The sequence below is a fragment of the Halichoerus grypus genome, chromosome 14 (genome assembly GCF_964656455.1).
Source record: "Halichoerus grypus chromosome 14, mHalGry1.hap1.1, whole genome shotgun sequence".
Classification (NCBI taxonomy): Eukaryota; Metazoa; Chordata; class Mammalia; order Carnivora; family Phocidae; genus Halichoerus; species Halichoerus grypus.
In genome coordinates, this window is record NC_135725.1 from 75,267,309 (window position 1) to 75,282,208 (window position 14,900).

Sequence of the window (14,900 nt, forward strand, 5' to 3'; positions counted from 1 at the left end):
TCCAATTTTCTTTTTATTTATAATTTTTTTAAAAGATTTTATTTATTCATTTGACAGAGACACAGCGAGAGAGGGAACACAAGCAGGGGGAGTGGGAGAGGGAGAAGCAGGCTTCCCGCGGAGCAGGGAGCCCGATGCGGGGCTCGATCCCAGGCCCCTGGGATCATGACCTGAGCCGAAGGCAGAAGCTTAACGACTGAGCCACCCAGGCGCCCCTTAAATCTAATTTTTTAAATTCTTTTTTTTAATCTTTAAATTTTTTTTCATTACAGTAAAATATACATAATAGAAAATTTGCCACCATAACCATTTCTAAATGTATGAATCAGGGGCCTTAAGTACATTTGCATTGTTGTGCGACCATCAGCATGAAACATCTCCAGAACCTTTTCATCTTCCCAAACTGAAACTCCATACCCACGAAACACGAACTTCCCCCTTTTCCTCTTCCCCCGGCCCCTGAAAAGCACATTTTCTGTCTCTCTGAATTTACTACTACCTGCTTCAGATAAGTAGACTCATATATACACTATTTGTCTTTCTTGTGATAAATCTGCTTTTTAAAAGCAAACTCTTAGTCTGGTAGGAGTACTTGTCTCAAGAAATCCAGCAGGTGCCTGCTATGAATTGAAGGATCCTGCCATCTCATGGGAATGATCCCCTCACCCCACCCCCATTTACTAATGATTAACTTCAAGTACGTTACCTTGACCCTGTGCACTTTATAGCCTCGCGGTCATTTGGAGCTGGAAACAGTGCGTGTGAGATTGGTTGGTATAAATAAGTGGTCAGCCAAAAAAATGGTTTTTTTGTGGTTATTCTTACTGCCTCTGAGCAGTTAGGTCACCCACCTTGGAGGTGGGGAAGCTGAGGCTGCAGGCACCCCATGGGGTGAGTAGCAGAGCTGGGCGTCCAGACCAGTCCAGGCGTCTCCGAGGAGCCCCAGGTGAGGACCTGGCAGGGTTCTTCCCAGTGAGCATCACTGCTGGTCCAGGGCTGTGAGGACCACTTGGCTTTCCCGTCGTGCATGAGATGCTTCTCGGTGGCCCTCACTCTGCTCCCCTGCCTCTTCCAGGAAATGGCCCAGCACCTGCTGGCGGTATTTGGTGGCTACTACATCCGGCTCCTGGTGACCTCGCAGCTCCCCCAGGCAGTGGGGACACGGCACACAGACTCTGCAAGGTTTCCCTGCCCCTGCCAGCTCATAGAAGCCCATATCCTGGGCACTGGGTGCTGCCCCTTCCTGGCCAGGTGACCTAGGGAGGAAGGCACCCAGCTTCCTGCAAGGCTGAAGGTGAGACATCGGGAAGGCTTGGTGCCCCAGCTGGCTGCACGTGAGCCCCCAGGTGAGGAGAGAAGCATCTAGGAGCACGCTGAAGAGTGTCAGTCATGTCAGCAGCAGGGGTGGAATCGTGCTCACTCCAGGACTCTGCACAGAAATGCCTGTTGACGTCCCATGCTGACCCCTGGCCTTTTCAGAAGCTGCTGGTAGCCAAGCTGGTCCCACTCCAGACTACTCTGTGCTGCCTAGAACCAGGGGCACGGACGGAGGGCCACTCTCCCATGCCTTTCATTGTTTGGAGAGCCCAGGAAATGTGAAGAGGACCCTACTGGGCCAACCATGTGTCCAAAGCTTGGTCTCCGATGATGCTCCCATCCTCAGCTACTTCATGTCAGATGGGGAAACTGAGCCTTGGAGAGGACTCTGCTCTCTGTAGCATTACCTTGGCCCTCTAGAATTCCTAATCTGAAGGAAAGAAGTCAGTTCTCAGAATGTTCCCCACTTTTAAGTTTCTCCTGCCCTTTATTTTATGAAAAACAATGGCCCCATGTTGTTTGCTAGGACACACACTTCCAGGGGACAGAAGAAAGAAACCAACAGCATGTAACTGATGATGGAACTCTTTGGAAAAGATCGATTCTGATTTGTGGATGTCTTTTGTTTAACGGCATGCATGCTTGTGGTTGTGGTTTTCTCCTTCAGGCCTAGACCCACAGTCCTGTATTTTCTGACACTAACACTGTCCTGGAATGAAGCATAATCTGTCACTCATGGCGTTCCATGAGGAGCTCGGGGGCTTCCAGGTTCTCTGCTCCTGAGCAAGTTTGAAGACCGATTATTCCATAGGCCCAAATCCAAAAGACCTGCTCTGGCACGCGAAGGCTCCCCAACCTCCAGGACCCAGCCCTCATCTGTAGTTTTGGCTTCATCTCCCACAGAACTTCTTGCTAAGTTAAAACTTTTTCCTGGACTAACATACCTATTCCGTTGCGTCCGTTGAACTCCTGTGCATGCTTCAAAGCCCAGCTTTACTTACCCTCCTTCAGGAAGCCTTTCAACATAGAACATGCCCTGCTTCACTGCCTCCTCTAAATTCTTAATGTAGCTGCTGCCTTTGTTGAGGTTTTATGTTATTCTGCTTTCCTATGCACATGTGTATTTTTCGAGCTAGACTAAGCTGAAGGACGAAGATCTCACCTTACAATTTTTGTGCATGGCCTGGACCTGCTAAGGAAAAAAAATCCAGTGGATTGAGTGCTTTGTCATCTCCATAGTAACATTTGCAGATTGTGCTCTCTACTCAGTTGAATGATGAAGTTGGCACAGACCTGGGTTCTGGTCCTGACTGACATTTCTGGCTGTGCAACTTTCAGCCAGTCCTCAGTTTACTCATCGTTATATAAAAGGATATATAGTGGACAGGCTGGATGATTCTTAATTGCCCTTCCAAAGCCAAAGTTCTGGCTTTTTCTGTTCCAGTCTAGCCCTTGGCCTGTTATGTTTTTATCTACATGTAGAAGGTCCTCTAGCCTTACATGACCGAGGTGTCCCAGACCTGATCGGCCTTTGGACAGAACACGGGCCTAGCGAGCAGGAGACCTGGATTCTCATGCCAGGTGAGAAGCTTCCTAGAAGCATGACCGTTGGCTACGTCACTTACCCTGTCCGAGGGCCGGTTTACTCCTTTATAAATGGATCTGGTGAACATGAAAGGTAATTGTGTGGGTGACTTGCTGTGTAAGAGACCAGTCTGACTGTTTTCTTTCTCTGAGCCAGAGAAGAGAAATTGTGGACATAGACCCACCCTCGGAAATGGCCATTGTAGGCATTTCTCTTTAGAGATTTCTCTGAGGGCAGCTATGCTCAGTAAGAGTAACTCGTGGAGGCAGTCACTGTCCTTCTCACCTGCCGCAGAGAATATGCGGGCTGGGGACAGGATCTGTAGAAGCCCGTCTTTATCATCCACCCATAAAACCCTGGTAAGTCTCGTAAGAGAATAAAAATGTGTCTGTTAAATGACGGAACAGCTGTTCTTCCATTTCAAGGCTGACTTACAGACCCTCCTGGAGGGGTTCTTTCCTGCTTTTTCCTCTCCAAGTTTCTGGTGGTCTCACCTGGTGGGTGGTACACTCAGGTGTGCCCCCAGGTACTTCCTTTGCATCTGCCCCTTGGTTTTCTCATTTAGAAAATCCTGTGATCTCTGCCTTGCCTGCCTCCCAGGGTTGTGTGAGGATCAGAATCCATCAATGGACACGCTGTGCTTCAAGGCTGTGTGCCGAGGACAGGCACGGAGGTGGTGTCTTGATGGGCGAGCGGAGGGTGTGGCTCAGAGCTTGGCTTCTAGATTGACTCAGATCCAGGTTCTGCTCCTTGGAGCAGCGTCCTTCCCATCCTTGGGTGTCCCTCCTCATGTGTGGAATGAGGATAAGAGTACCTCCTTGGCAGGTATTGTGAAGATTAAATGTAAAGTACTTGCAACTTTGAGTTGCAAGCTTGAGTAAGAGCACAATAAATTGTTGCTATATATATATATATATATATTTTTTAATCTCTCACTATGTCTTATATACCGTAGGTGCCCAGGATATATATTTATTGACGTAGTAGGTCTTTAACAGTTAATGTTTATTCAGTCTGCATAAGACCTCAGTTACTCCAGCACCGTGGGATGTGTTTATGTGAATAAAGCTTCTAGTCCAATCTCTCTGAAATTCAGTACCGGGAGGTAGCAGCAAGCTGGTGACTTTGGGCCACATGCTCACCCTCTCTATTCCTCCTATACCTCCATTTCTTCACCCATAAGGGAGGGTGTGAGGATAGGGGGATTAACTGAGGTGTTGCATGGGAAGTACAAGGTCTGGGCCATAGTATGGTCCAAAGTCAGGGCTCCATCAATGACCGCATTTCTGTGCCGCCGCTGCATGCTGTTTGCTCCCCGTGTCTGTTGGTGCCAGTTCAGACCTGCGTTCCTCAAATCTGCATCCTTACCCATTTCAGGTTGTTTGTGCTATCAGTCACTGAGGGAGGAAAATCTCCAAGTACGACTGTAGATTTTCTGTTTTACCTTTTACTTCTTCTTCTTCTTCTTCTTTTTTTTTTTTTTTAATTTATTTGACAGAGAGAGACACAGCGAAAGAGGGAACACAAGCAGGGGGAGTGGGAGAGGGAGAAGCAGGCTTCCCGCTGAGCAGGGAGCCCGATGTGGGGCTCGACCCAGGACCCTGGGATCACAAGAGCCGAAGGCAGATGCTTAATGACTGAGCCACCCAGGTGCCCTTTGCCTTTTACTTACGACACATTTTTTTTTTTACATCGTTTTAAAAAATTGAGATGTAATTCACATAGCATAAAACTCACTGTTTTAAAGATTTATTTATTTTTTCCAGAAGAGAGAGGGAGCATGCGCACACACATAAGTGAGGGGCAGAGGGAAAAAATCCCAAGCAGACTCCATGCTGAGCCTGTTGGGGCGATTTCACGACCGTGAGGTCATGATCTGAGCCCAAACCAAGAGTCTGATGCTTAAGTGACTGAGCCACCCAGGTGCCCCCCAAAACGCACCGTTTTAAAGTATACAGTTCAGTGGTTTTCAGTATATTCACAGGATTGCATGACCATGACAACTATTTTATTCTGGAACATTTTCATCACCTTCCCTGTGCCTCCCCCGCCAAAACCCCATACCCATTAGCAGTCACTCCCCATCCCCCCACCCCCCCACCCCCCACCCCCCAGCCGTGACAACTGCTGATCTGCTTTCTATCTCTGGATTTTCCCCTTCTGGATATTTCCTATAAATGGAACATACAGTATATGTCCTTTTATGTCAAGCTTTTCTAGTAGTAACAAAATATTTTCAAGATTCCTCCATGTTATAGCATGTATCATTATTCCTTATGATTAATTTTTAATTCCTTATTATTCCTGAATGATATTCCATTACATGGATATATCCCATTTTGTTTATCCTTCTTCAGCTGGGTGGTTTCTACTTTTTGGCTTCTGTGAATAATGCTGCTGAGAACAATTACGTATAAGTTTTTGTGTGAACATATCTCTTAGTTCACTTTTTTTTAAAAGATTTTATTTATTTATTTGAGAAAGAGAATGAGAGAGAGAGCACGAGAGGGGGGAGGGTCAGAGGGAGAAGCAGACTCCCTGCCGAGCAGGGAGCCTGATGTGGGACTCGATCCCGGGACTCCAGGATCATGACCTGAGGTGAAGGCAGTTGCTTAACCAACTGAGCCACCCAGGCGCCCTCTTAGTTCACTGCTGACAAGTTTTGCTCTGCTGTCATACACGTGCAGACAAATTTAGGGTTGTTAAAACTTCCCAGTGGCTTGGCCCTTTCATCTTTATGAAATGTCCCTCCTTATCTCTATTAGATTAATTTTTTTTTAAAGATTTTATTTATTTATTCATGAGAGACAGAGAGAGAGAGAGAGAGGCAGAGGGAGAAGCAGGCTCCCAAGGAGCAGGGAGCCCGATGCGGGACTCGATCCCAGGACCCTGAGATCATGACCTGAGCCGAAGGTAGACGCTTAACCATCTGAGCCACCCAGGCGCCCTCTCTATTAGATTATTGCCTTAAAATCTACTCTGTCTGACCCATTAGCTTTCTTTGGATTAGGGATTACACAGTATATATTTGCTCATCTTTTACTTTCAATTTATCTGTGTTTCTATATTTAAGGAACCCTTCCTGTGGACCTGTGGGATTAAAAAGAATTCTCTGCTTTTTTTTTTTTTTTTAAGATTTTATTTATTTGAGAGAGAGAGAGCACAAGTGGGTGAGGAATAGAGAAGCAGAGGAGGGGGAAGAGCAGACTCCTCACCGAGCAGGGAGCTCGATGCGGGGCTCCATCCCAGGACCCTGGGATCATGACCAGAGCTGAAGGCAGACGCCCAACCAACTGAGCCACCCAGGCGCCCCTCAGTTCTCTGTCTTAAATCACAACAGACATTATTATATAACCAGCACTCATTTAGATTTATCCCCATGTTTACTTTTTATTACTCTTTATCTGTTACCTTTTTCTTACTTTTTGTTTCTTCCTGCATTTCCACACATTTATCCATGATTATTCTCCTTTTCCTGGAACTACCTTTGGAATTTTTCTTCAGTCCAGGAGAGCATGCAGTACATTTAGAACTACCTTTGGCATTTTCCTTCCCATACAGACCCTCAGGTGACAGATGGAGTTTTTGTTGCTGAAAAGCCTCTGTTTTGTCTCGAATTGTGAAAGATATTTTTGGTGCGTCAAGAATTCTAGGGCACTACAGCTATTTTCTTTAAAAATTTGGAAGATGTCAAAAAAACCCCATGACCACACCAACTTTGGAAGATGTAAAAAAAAAAACCCCACGACCACACCAACTTTGGAAGATGTCAAAAAAAACCCACGACCACACCAACTTTGGAAGATGTCCTTGGCTTGCTTTGTTTGCATTTGCAAAGTCAGCTCTCCATCTGTTGCTGTTCTGATCTGCTGGGGGCTTCGGCAGGTGTGGTGTATGCATCCAGGTGTGTCTTCCTTTAGCTTCTGCTTGGGCTCCCCGACGCATCCGGGATCCCTGACATGGCTTCTTCCATCGTAGCTTCTCCCCTGTTCTCTCTCATCTCCCTCTGAGGCTCTCATGCCATGTGTTGAACAGTTTTTCTCTGCATCTCGACGGCTCTTTGCACTTCCCATGCTTTTGGTTCTTCACGATTCAGTCTGAATGTTTTCTACTGGTCCGTTCTGCTTCATTCCTCCTGCCTTCCTTTGTGTTACAATAGGTGGTTAATCCTTTCGATTGAGTTCTTCATTTCAGCTCGCCTGGGATCCAGTCCTAAAATGTTTAATTGACTTTTTAATACAGGTTACAGTGTTCAGATGAAATTACCCGTCTCGTCGCCTGTTTTCTTCAATGTGTTAAAATGCATGTTTGCTGACTCCAGTTTCTGGTTCTTCTGTGAGATGCGTTTCTTTTGCTTTTCGGTCAGTTGGTCTTTCTTATCTTCTGGTATTCTTGGTATCTTTTGATTGAATGCTAGACTCCTTTTAAAAAGTGAACAATTGAAGAGATATACAAGACTCTGGATATTCCTTTAGAGTGGATTTACTTTTGCTTCTGAGAAAAGTAGGGTTGGGATAGATTTGATTCTAGGTTCCAGTCCTAGTAAGGCCTGGTCTATTTCTGGATAGCCCTGACTTCCCCTTAAGGTACTTTAACTGAAAACCTGTTTTTGTTTTGTTTTGTTTTGTTTTTATTTGTTTGTTTGTTTTTGAAACTTGTTTAAAACCAGGACTCCTCCTCTAGGGTGAATTCCTCCTTCAGGGTGAGCCCTCAACTTCTAATTTTTGTTACCCCAAGCTGTGAGTCTGCTGAAAGTTCCTCCCAGTTTTTCAGCCTCTTAGACCCTGCTTAGGAATTGGCAGGTGCCTCCAGGAGGTCAGGAGACCTCAATGTGCATTTCAGCCCTTTGCACTTCCTTTCTCTCCAGGATGTTGGTCCAACTCCTCACTGCCCTGGGAGCTCTCTGATGCATTCAAACAGATTTAAGAAAACCCAAAAAACGCAACAACAAAAAAACCCCAAACTACAGCTTTTTGAACTGCTCTCAGTGGGAGGATTGGTCTGATACAAACTAGTCTGCCATAGTCAGAGGTCAGATCCAGCTGTGGCTTCTGTTATTATTTTTACTGTTACTGTTTGAAAATCCTTCAAAGAAAGAGATCACCCTGAGGCCAAGAACCCTCTGACAAGTTCATACGATGTGAGCCTCTTCTCATCCCTCTGCGGAGAGGCTTCTAAATGATCAGAGCAGGAAGTGACATTTCAGGAGCACCTGCTGCAGGCCACCGTTCCAGCATGTCAGAAACACGGGGGCTCTCTGGGGAAGGAAGGTGGGCCCTTGGCATGGCAGGTGGGGAGGAATGCATAGGATGAGAAGAAGCTGGGTCAGAGGGTGGGTCCTGGGCGTGCAGTGTGACAACTGGTAGGAGAGAAGGACGGAGAACAAAGGGGCCCCAGGGGAGCATACTTTCTCTCCACCTGACCGACGCTCCTGGGGTGTCTTCCCTTGCGTAGAAGAGGCGCTTGAGCCTACTGAACTGATAAGGCACACGCAATTAGCAGGCCCTCTTGCTTCCTTCCAACCATTGTTCTTTTATCCTTTCCAGCTAAGTATTTCCAACCTCCTTCCAGTGGTGGCCCCCTAGACATCCCATAGGCCTCCTGCAGCTTGACCTAGCGCAAGGTGAAATGATCTTCTGTGTGTTGTCAACCTGGCCTCAAGCCCACCTCCCTTCTCAGTTCTCTGTGTGGCAGAAGTCAAGAACCTCCTTTCCCAGAACCTTCTTCTCTGTATGGTTCTGAGTGAGGAACTGGCCAGCTTTGCCTGAGAAATCTACTGTATCGGGGCTCTCCTCTCCGTCCCGGGACTGCTGTCATGGCTGACTGCCCCGGCCGCCTCCTGAGGTGTTTGTGTCAGTCGGGGTCCCATCAGATGGCAAAAACTACACGGTCATTCGAATATGGGAAGTTTGATAGAAAGAATGATTAAGTGTAACAGGGAAGTTGAATAATGGATTCGTAAGTAAGAAGTAAAGAGACGCCAAAGAGTATAGAAGAGCGCATGGAAGGAACAGCTACCACCCCTCGGGTGGAGAGAGAGCCCCCAAGGAAGTTCCCTCCACACCCCATCCCCAGGTGAAATCTGGACCTTGTTAGGGAAGGACATAGCTGTGGCTTCCTGGATGCAGAGAAATCTCTGAGCTGCTGTGTTGATAGAATGTTCTAGAAATCTGCACTTGAAGGTGCCAGGGAAAGCTATCACAGAGAGATGGAGGTACTTCCCAGTTTGTTGGTGGGCACTGGGAGAAGTTGTTCGCTGCTAAGTACTACTAACCACCATGCAGGATCTGGGTGCTGGAACGTTGTCTCCACTGCAGGAACCTGATGTTGGAGAAGCTTCTGCACAGCAGGAACTGGGTGCTTGGGAAGCCGTGTGCACTGCCAAAACCAGATGATTGGAGGAACTGGGTGGACTGCAGGAGCCTGCTAAGATGAGCGCACCGGAACCAGGAGGGAAAGCCCTTCTTCCTCCAGTGTCTCCAGCGCCTCCTACTGGCAAAGCTTAACATTGCACCAGTTGCCAAAGGAAAAAGATTTCAAGGGCCCAGCTCCCTGTTTGAAGTGCAGGCAATGAACAGTCCATTTGGGAGCCAAGAGCAATAACTGGATGTCACTCTCCCGTCATTGTGAAGGGCAGCATAACTGGTTGGTTAAGAGCGTCAACTCCGGAATCAGGCTTCCTGGGTTCAAGGTTCAGCTCTGCCACTGCTTTTAGTGTAACCTCCAGAGCCTTCTATAAGCTGTGTCTCGGTTTCCTGTTCTGTAAAACCAGTGTCCTAATCACACTAACCTTGTTGGGTTTTATGCTAGGTGAGTGGATATTTATAAAGCACTTAGAAGAATCAGCGACATACCAGAATTTACACATCCTTTAAATTGCAGCCAGGATGGGCTTTGCGTTGTAGGTGTGAGTTTTAGTCGACAGTGCTATGGCGTAAGACATCATTTTTCTTTCTTTCTCTCTTTTCTGAGGTGGGAGCCGGCACAGGGAGAGCTGGTAGGAGAAGCTGTCTTAACAACTCTCCGTGTCGTATTGCAAAAATCAGAAATAGGGCTATGTCATTTTGTTGCCTGAAACTCATCTGTGGTGCCCCCATCACCTTCAGGGGAGGGTCCAACCTCCTTCCCAGGATCTGGAGCTTTTAACGATCCTCCGCCCCGCTCACCTCCCACCACCCCCTGGCTCAAGTTTTCACTTTAGTCACTCCAAACATGGAAGTTTGCTACCTTCAGGTTGTGCCTCTGTCTTCCAACTTCGTTGATTTCGCTCCCCCTTCGGGAATACCACACCCCTCCTGTTTGCCTGGCGAGTTCCCTTTCAACACCCAGAAAACTCAAGCAACTGTCCCTTCCAGGAAGCCTTCCCCAAACCCCCATGTTGGTTGCCACATGCTTCCCATTCTTTTGCTCCCCCCAAATTGTCCTATTATGTTGAGGTGATAGGCTCCCATGCCTGGTTCACTGGCTAAAGGTGGAGCCACGTGGGGTCTCCGGCGTATGACTCAGGTTTGCACGCGCTTTGTTTCGCAAGCACCGGCGGTGTGTTGCGTTACCCTAGGGCTGCTGGTCCGTTGCAGAGTTGTGCGCAACCCGCCCCGCTGTTCACGATGGCCCTGAGCCCCAAATGGAGTCTCCCAGCAGATGAGAATTGTGCCCTCCAGCTCTAGATGTTTATTATAGCACCCACTTAGAGCCACCCGTTACACTCACCGGCCTCTCTGAAGCACTTCCTCGTTAGGCTGGCGAGGAGTGGCTGAGAGTGTTTGAGAATGATTAAAACCACATTTCTTTACAAGAGACGCCAGGTTCTAATTGCTCCACATTCAGAGGAATCTCAGAAGCAGGGCCGGGGAAGGGAAAGGAGGAGGGACACAGTCCTGTGATGCAACCAGAGACTTTAATTGGATGCAGCCCCTCCCGCAGTGGCTGGCGTGACTTGCTGGTGGCACAGGGGTGGCTCAGACGTCTCCTCCTCCTCCAGGGGAGTTTCTGAATCCATCTTCATAGCCTCCTGCTCACCGCCCCCTTCCTCCCGGAGGAGCTGCTTGGGCAGCCACACAGCATGGGCGCTGCCGACTAGAACGCTCAGGGCCTCCCAAGAGTGCATCCTTTCGGGATCCAGTTGTTGGCGGGGTGGTGTGCGTATCTCTTTTGGAAACCATTCTTGCGAGAATCTGTGTTCAGATCTGAAAGAGTGAAGGAAAATGTTGATCCTCGGTAAAGGCTTTGAATTACACATGGATAAACAGTCTTAGTCACAGCCCACGTGGGGACTGCTCATGTTCTTGATGGCTTTAAAAAAAAAGGTCTGCTCGCTTAAGCTAGAAACACCCCAAACTGGGTTAAGCAAGCGAGACTTTGTAGTTTACTTGTTACATCAGCATAGCTTCGCTGGTCCTGACCAGAACACACAGTTAGCGCCTGCTGAGTGCCTTCTCCACGTGGGGCCGTGTTCTAGGTACGTCTGTAGGTTGCCTCATCTCATCCTCCCAACAACCTGAAAGGTAGGTAACGTACTATCATCATCCCCAGTTTGTAAAGAAGGATGCTGAAGCTCAGAGAGAGAGGTTCGGTGACATGCTCAAGTTCAGGAAGGGGCTGAGGCAGAATTTAACTAGTATGCAGGACTGACACCAGTGATCTTAACTAATATCTCATATCTAATAAATTATCATTAGGCTACACTATTACGGGCTTGGGTAACTAGTCCCACACCCCCAAAAGACTGAAAGAAATCTGATGTGTCCCAGCAGGGGGTGGCTGGGGAGACCGAAGCCCAGAGAGGGAACCCCAGTGTTCTTGCCAGCTACCACACATCCACTCCAGGACCTACTGAAGGACCGCAGCTGATGCTGCTGGGACATCCTGGGACTACGTGAGACAGCGGTAGAGGACCCCTCGCCGGCCTGGCAGCAACAACAGAAGATCTTTGACGCCATGTCTTGGTGGGCTGTGGGAAGAGGAAAGGGCATTGGGGTGTCTGGCTCTGCAGCCCCAATCCCAGAAGCCCATTGTTATTTAAGCACTGGGTCACACAGGGCCAGCCTCTCCCAAGGTATCGTGCCCCTTCCCCTCCCATACCTCCTGTAGCTCCCTGTGGCCGGCATGTCCAGGCCTACCTATGTGGGCCTACGTCTGACCAGGCCTTCCTCTTCTGTCCACAGTTGTCTTACCTGTGGAAAGGACTTGGAGCCTCTACTCTGCCAGTCTACCTGTAGGGGTACCTTGTTGAATCAGCACATCAGCTGATAACACAGCTCAACCTTGCCGGTCCAAGTCCTGGCTCTGCCACTAATTGGCTGTGTGGCTTTGGGCTTATCCACGTCTGTCTCTGGGCCTAGGCTCCCATTAAACAGGAAGGGGTTGGCTGCACCATTTCTCCAAGGATACTTCCAAGCTCTGATGACCCAAGGTCGTACGTCCTTGTCTTATTCCCAAACTTCTTTGTCTCTTCTCGGCCTCTGGCCCTCTCCTGTTCTCATTTCCCTTTCCCTGTGGCCAAAGCCCCACTCCGGGGAGTTTTCATCATGGTGGCTGTATTCACTCCCTGCACATTTTGGTTCACTCCAGGGCCTCCCCCTTGGGCACTGGCTTCCCACCTCTCCCAGCTACCACCCTGTCTCACGTGGGTCATTGCAATGGCCTCCTGACTGGTCTCCCTGCTTCTTCCGCCCTGGTCTTCATTAGTGTTAACAAGGCAAAATCCTCTTAGGAAATCAGTCACGTCATGTCACACCTCAGCTCAAGAGTCTCCCCGTGCCGTATCATGTAGGATCAAAGCCGAAGTCCTTCTCTGGGCCTCCCCTGTAAAAAATCTATAATCTCAGCACTACCTTCACCCTCCCCTCCCTTGCTGTCTCCTCCCACCCTCCCCTCCCCTCTGTCCCAGCTGCACCTTCGGCCTGGGATGCTCTTCCCTGGAGATCCCTGCAACTCATCCCTCTCCTCCTCCATGGCTTGGTGTAAACATCGCCTTTTCTCGTGAGGCCTTCTCCCTCTAGTTAGGCCTATCTCCCCTATTTAATTTTCCCTATTTATTCCTCTATCCCCCCCAAAACTATTTTTGTTCCTCCCATGTACCCTATTCTGGGATCAGGTCCCACTACTCACGTTGCGTCTGGAGTCAGAGAAGGGGACCCCCCCCCCTCCTGGCCCCTGCCTCCCCTTCCTTCCACATTCAGTCATTCATCAAGGCATTGTGATCCTACCTCATAAATATCTCCTCCATTGCCTGCCACCCTCCACCCCCTGCCCTTGCTGGGACCCCCATGACCACAGCTTCCCCCGCTGGCCCCTGGCTCACCTGCAAGCCGGTCTGCCTCCAGCGCCAATCCCATCGTCATCCTCTGCCTCGAGCCCTCAGGGGCTCCCCTGTTCTACTACTTGGAACTACTCGGTGCTCTGGCCCTGCCGGCTCTGCCAGCCTCATTCCCTCCCAGCCTCGCCCCTCGCCCTCCGGCCATAGGAGCTGCTGGCAGCGCCCCAAACTTGCTCTCAGTGTGTCACCACTGTGCCTTTGCCCACGCCCTTCCCCCCATCTCCCTCACCCCTCCCACTGGAGACTCAGCTCAGGGGCTGCTCCCTCCTGGAAGCCATCTCTTCTACCCGCGAGGAATTAGGGGCCTCTCCTGAGCTCCCACAGACCCCCAGGCTTTCCTGGGTCATGGCCATTGCCTGTCTTTGCATTACGCTATAGCAGGTGCTCAATAGATATTTGTTGAATGGACACTATTTTCACTGCCTGCTTAGTTGTGAGACTCTAGACTCCAATCTGTGGTTCTAAAAATTAGTTCCGCATGTATTTATTGAGGACTACGGGTGCCAGGCACTAGGTGAGGGATATGGCAGTGAACATGAGCGAGAGATTCCCGCTCTCTAGGAGGCAGGGATGCATCCAGTTCCCCTTTGGACCCCAGCACTGAGCACAGGGCTTTGCACAGAGTAGGTACCCTCCCAGTGGGACCCGAGTCAACACACAAGCCCTCTCTGATTGTTGGACAATATACACCCTATTATCCCTACTCTCCCTTCCACTAACAGACCTTTTACTCCCTGCTCATAGAAATGGATAGAAACATCCTGACTCTGTACTTACCTCATTGTCCCCAGTGACTTCAGTCTTGGATGTTAACAGGGCAAGAGAAAGAGCCACAGCGTCCAGGACACTGTCCTTCACTGAGCTTCTTGGGCAGGCCTTTGACATCTCTGAACTCATTTAACTTTTCAGATGGTGGAACTGAGCCCCATGAAGCTGCCTCTCAGGTCTCACAGCCAAGAGGAGCAGCTGGGATTTTAACATAGTTTTGTCTGTTACCCGAGCCTCTGCTGTCCAGGGCCTCACCTTGGCACTTCCAGGGGCAGAGAGAAGTTCAGAAACGTCTTCTTCTCTCCGGAGAGTTGACAGCAGGTGGCTTTTAAACAGAAAGGCCTCCCTGAAGCTTGGCAGAGCGGTGTTGCAGTTAAGAGAGTACATTTTATTACTGAGATAACTTGGGGATGTAATTCTTGCTGCACCTTGCTGTGTCATTTAGAGCACTTTAACCTCCCTGAACCTCAGCTTTCCTATTTGTAAAATGGGGATGGTAAAACCTACCCCAGAATGTTGTATGAGGATTGGGTGGTGTAAAGATGTGAAGTACTTAGCCCAGTGTCTGGCACGTGGTAAGTGTTTAATCACAGGGCCGAGGGTGATGTAGGAGAGATGCTCGCTTGGGCAGGGGGAGGGTGCGATGTTGCTTGCACTCCCGGTACCCGCCTCTAGATGGTGACAGGAGCCAAAGAAAAGGGCCCTTGGGTTATGCCCTTTGGGCTGTGAGCCTCAGGTGTCCAGTGACCCACAGCACTTGGACCAGACCAAGAAAGACGCAGCAAGGTCCAACAGGAAGGCTTCTGGAGCTGGAGGACCCCTTAGGGCTCATTCAGCACAAGTGGGGAGACTGGGGCCCAGAGACAGAAACGGTGGGGTCAAGGCAAGTTAGGGGTGGCGTCTGCTTCCTAT

At 49.2% G+C, this 14,900-nt stretch overlaps 1 protein-coding gene across 18 annotated transcripts in view; it reads left to right on the forward strand.

Annotated features, from left to right (window-relative positions):
• Positions 1-14,900, forward strand: part of TMEM268 (transmembrane protein 268) — a 288,999-nt gene that overhangs the window by 22,143 nt on the left and 251,956 nt on the right. For 3 of the 18 annotated variants that reach the window (XM_036121889.2, XM_036121895.2, XM_036121898.2), the window contains exon 9: positions 1,076-3,808. The exons of 10 other annotated variants lie outside the window; for them this stretch is intronic. In XM_036121889.2, coding sequence (XP_035977782.1) covers positions 1,076-1,255 — 180 coding nt within the window. In that variant the 3' untranslated portion in view covers positions 1,256-3,808. 5 more of the 18 variants (XM_078061664.1, XM_078061665.1, XM_036121891.2 and 2 more) reach the window with 5 other exon arrangements.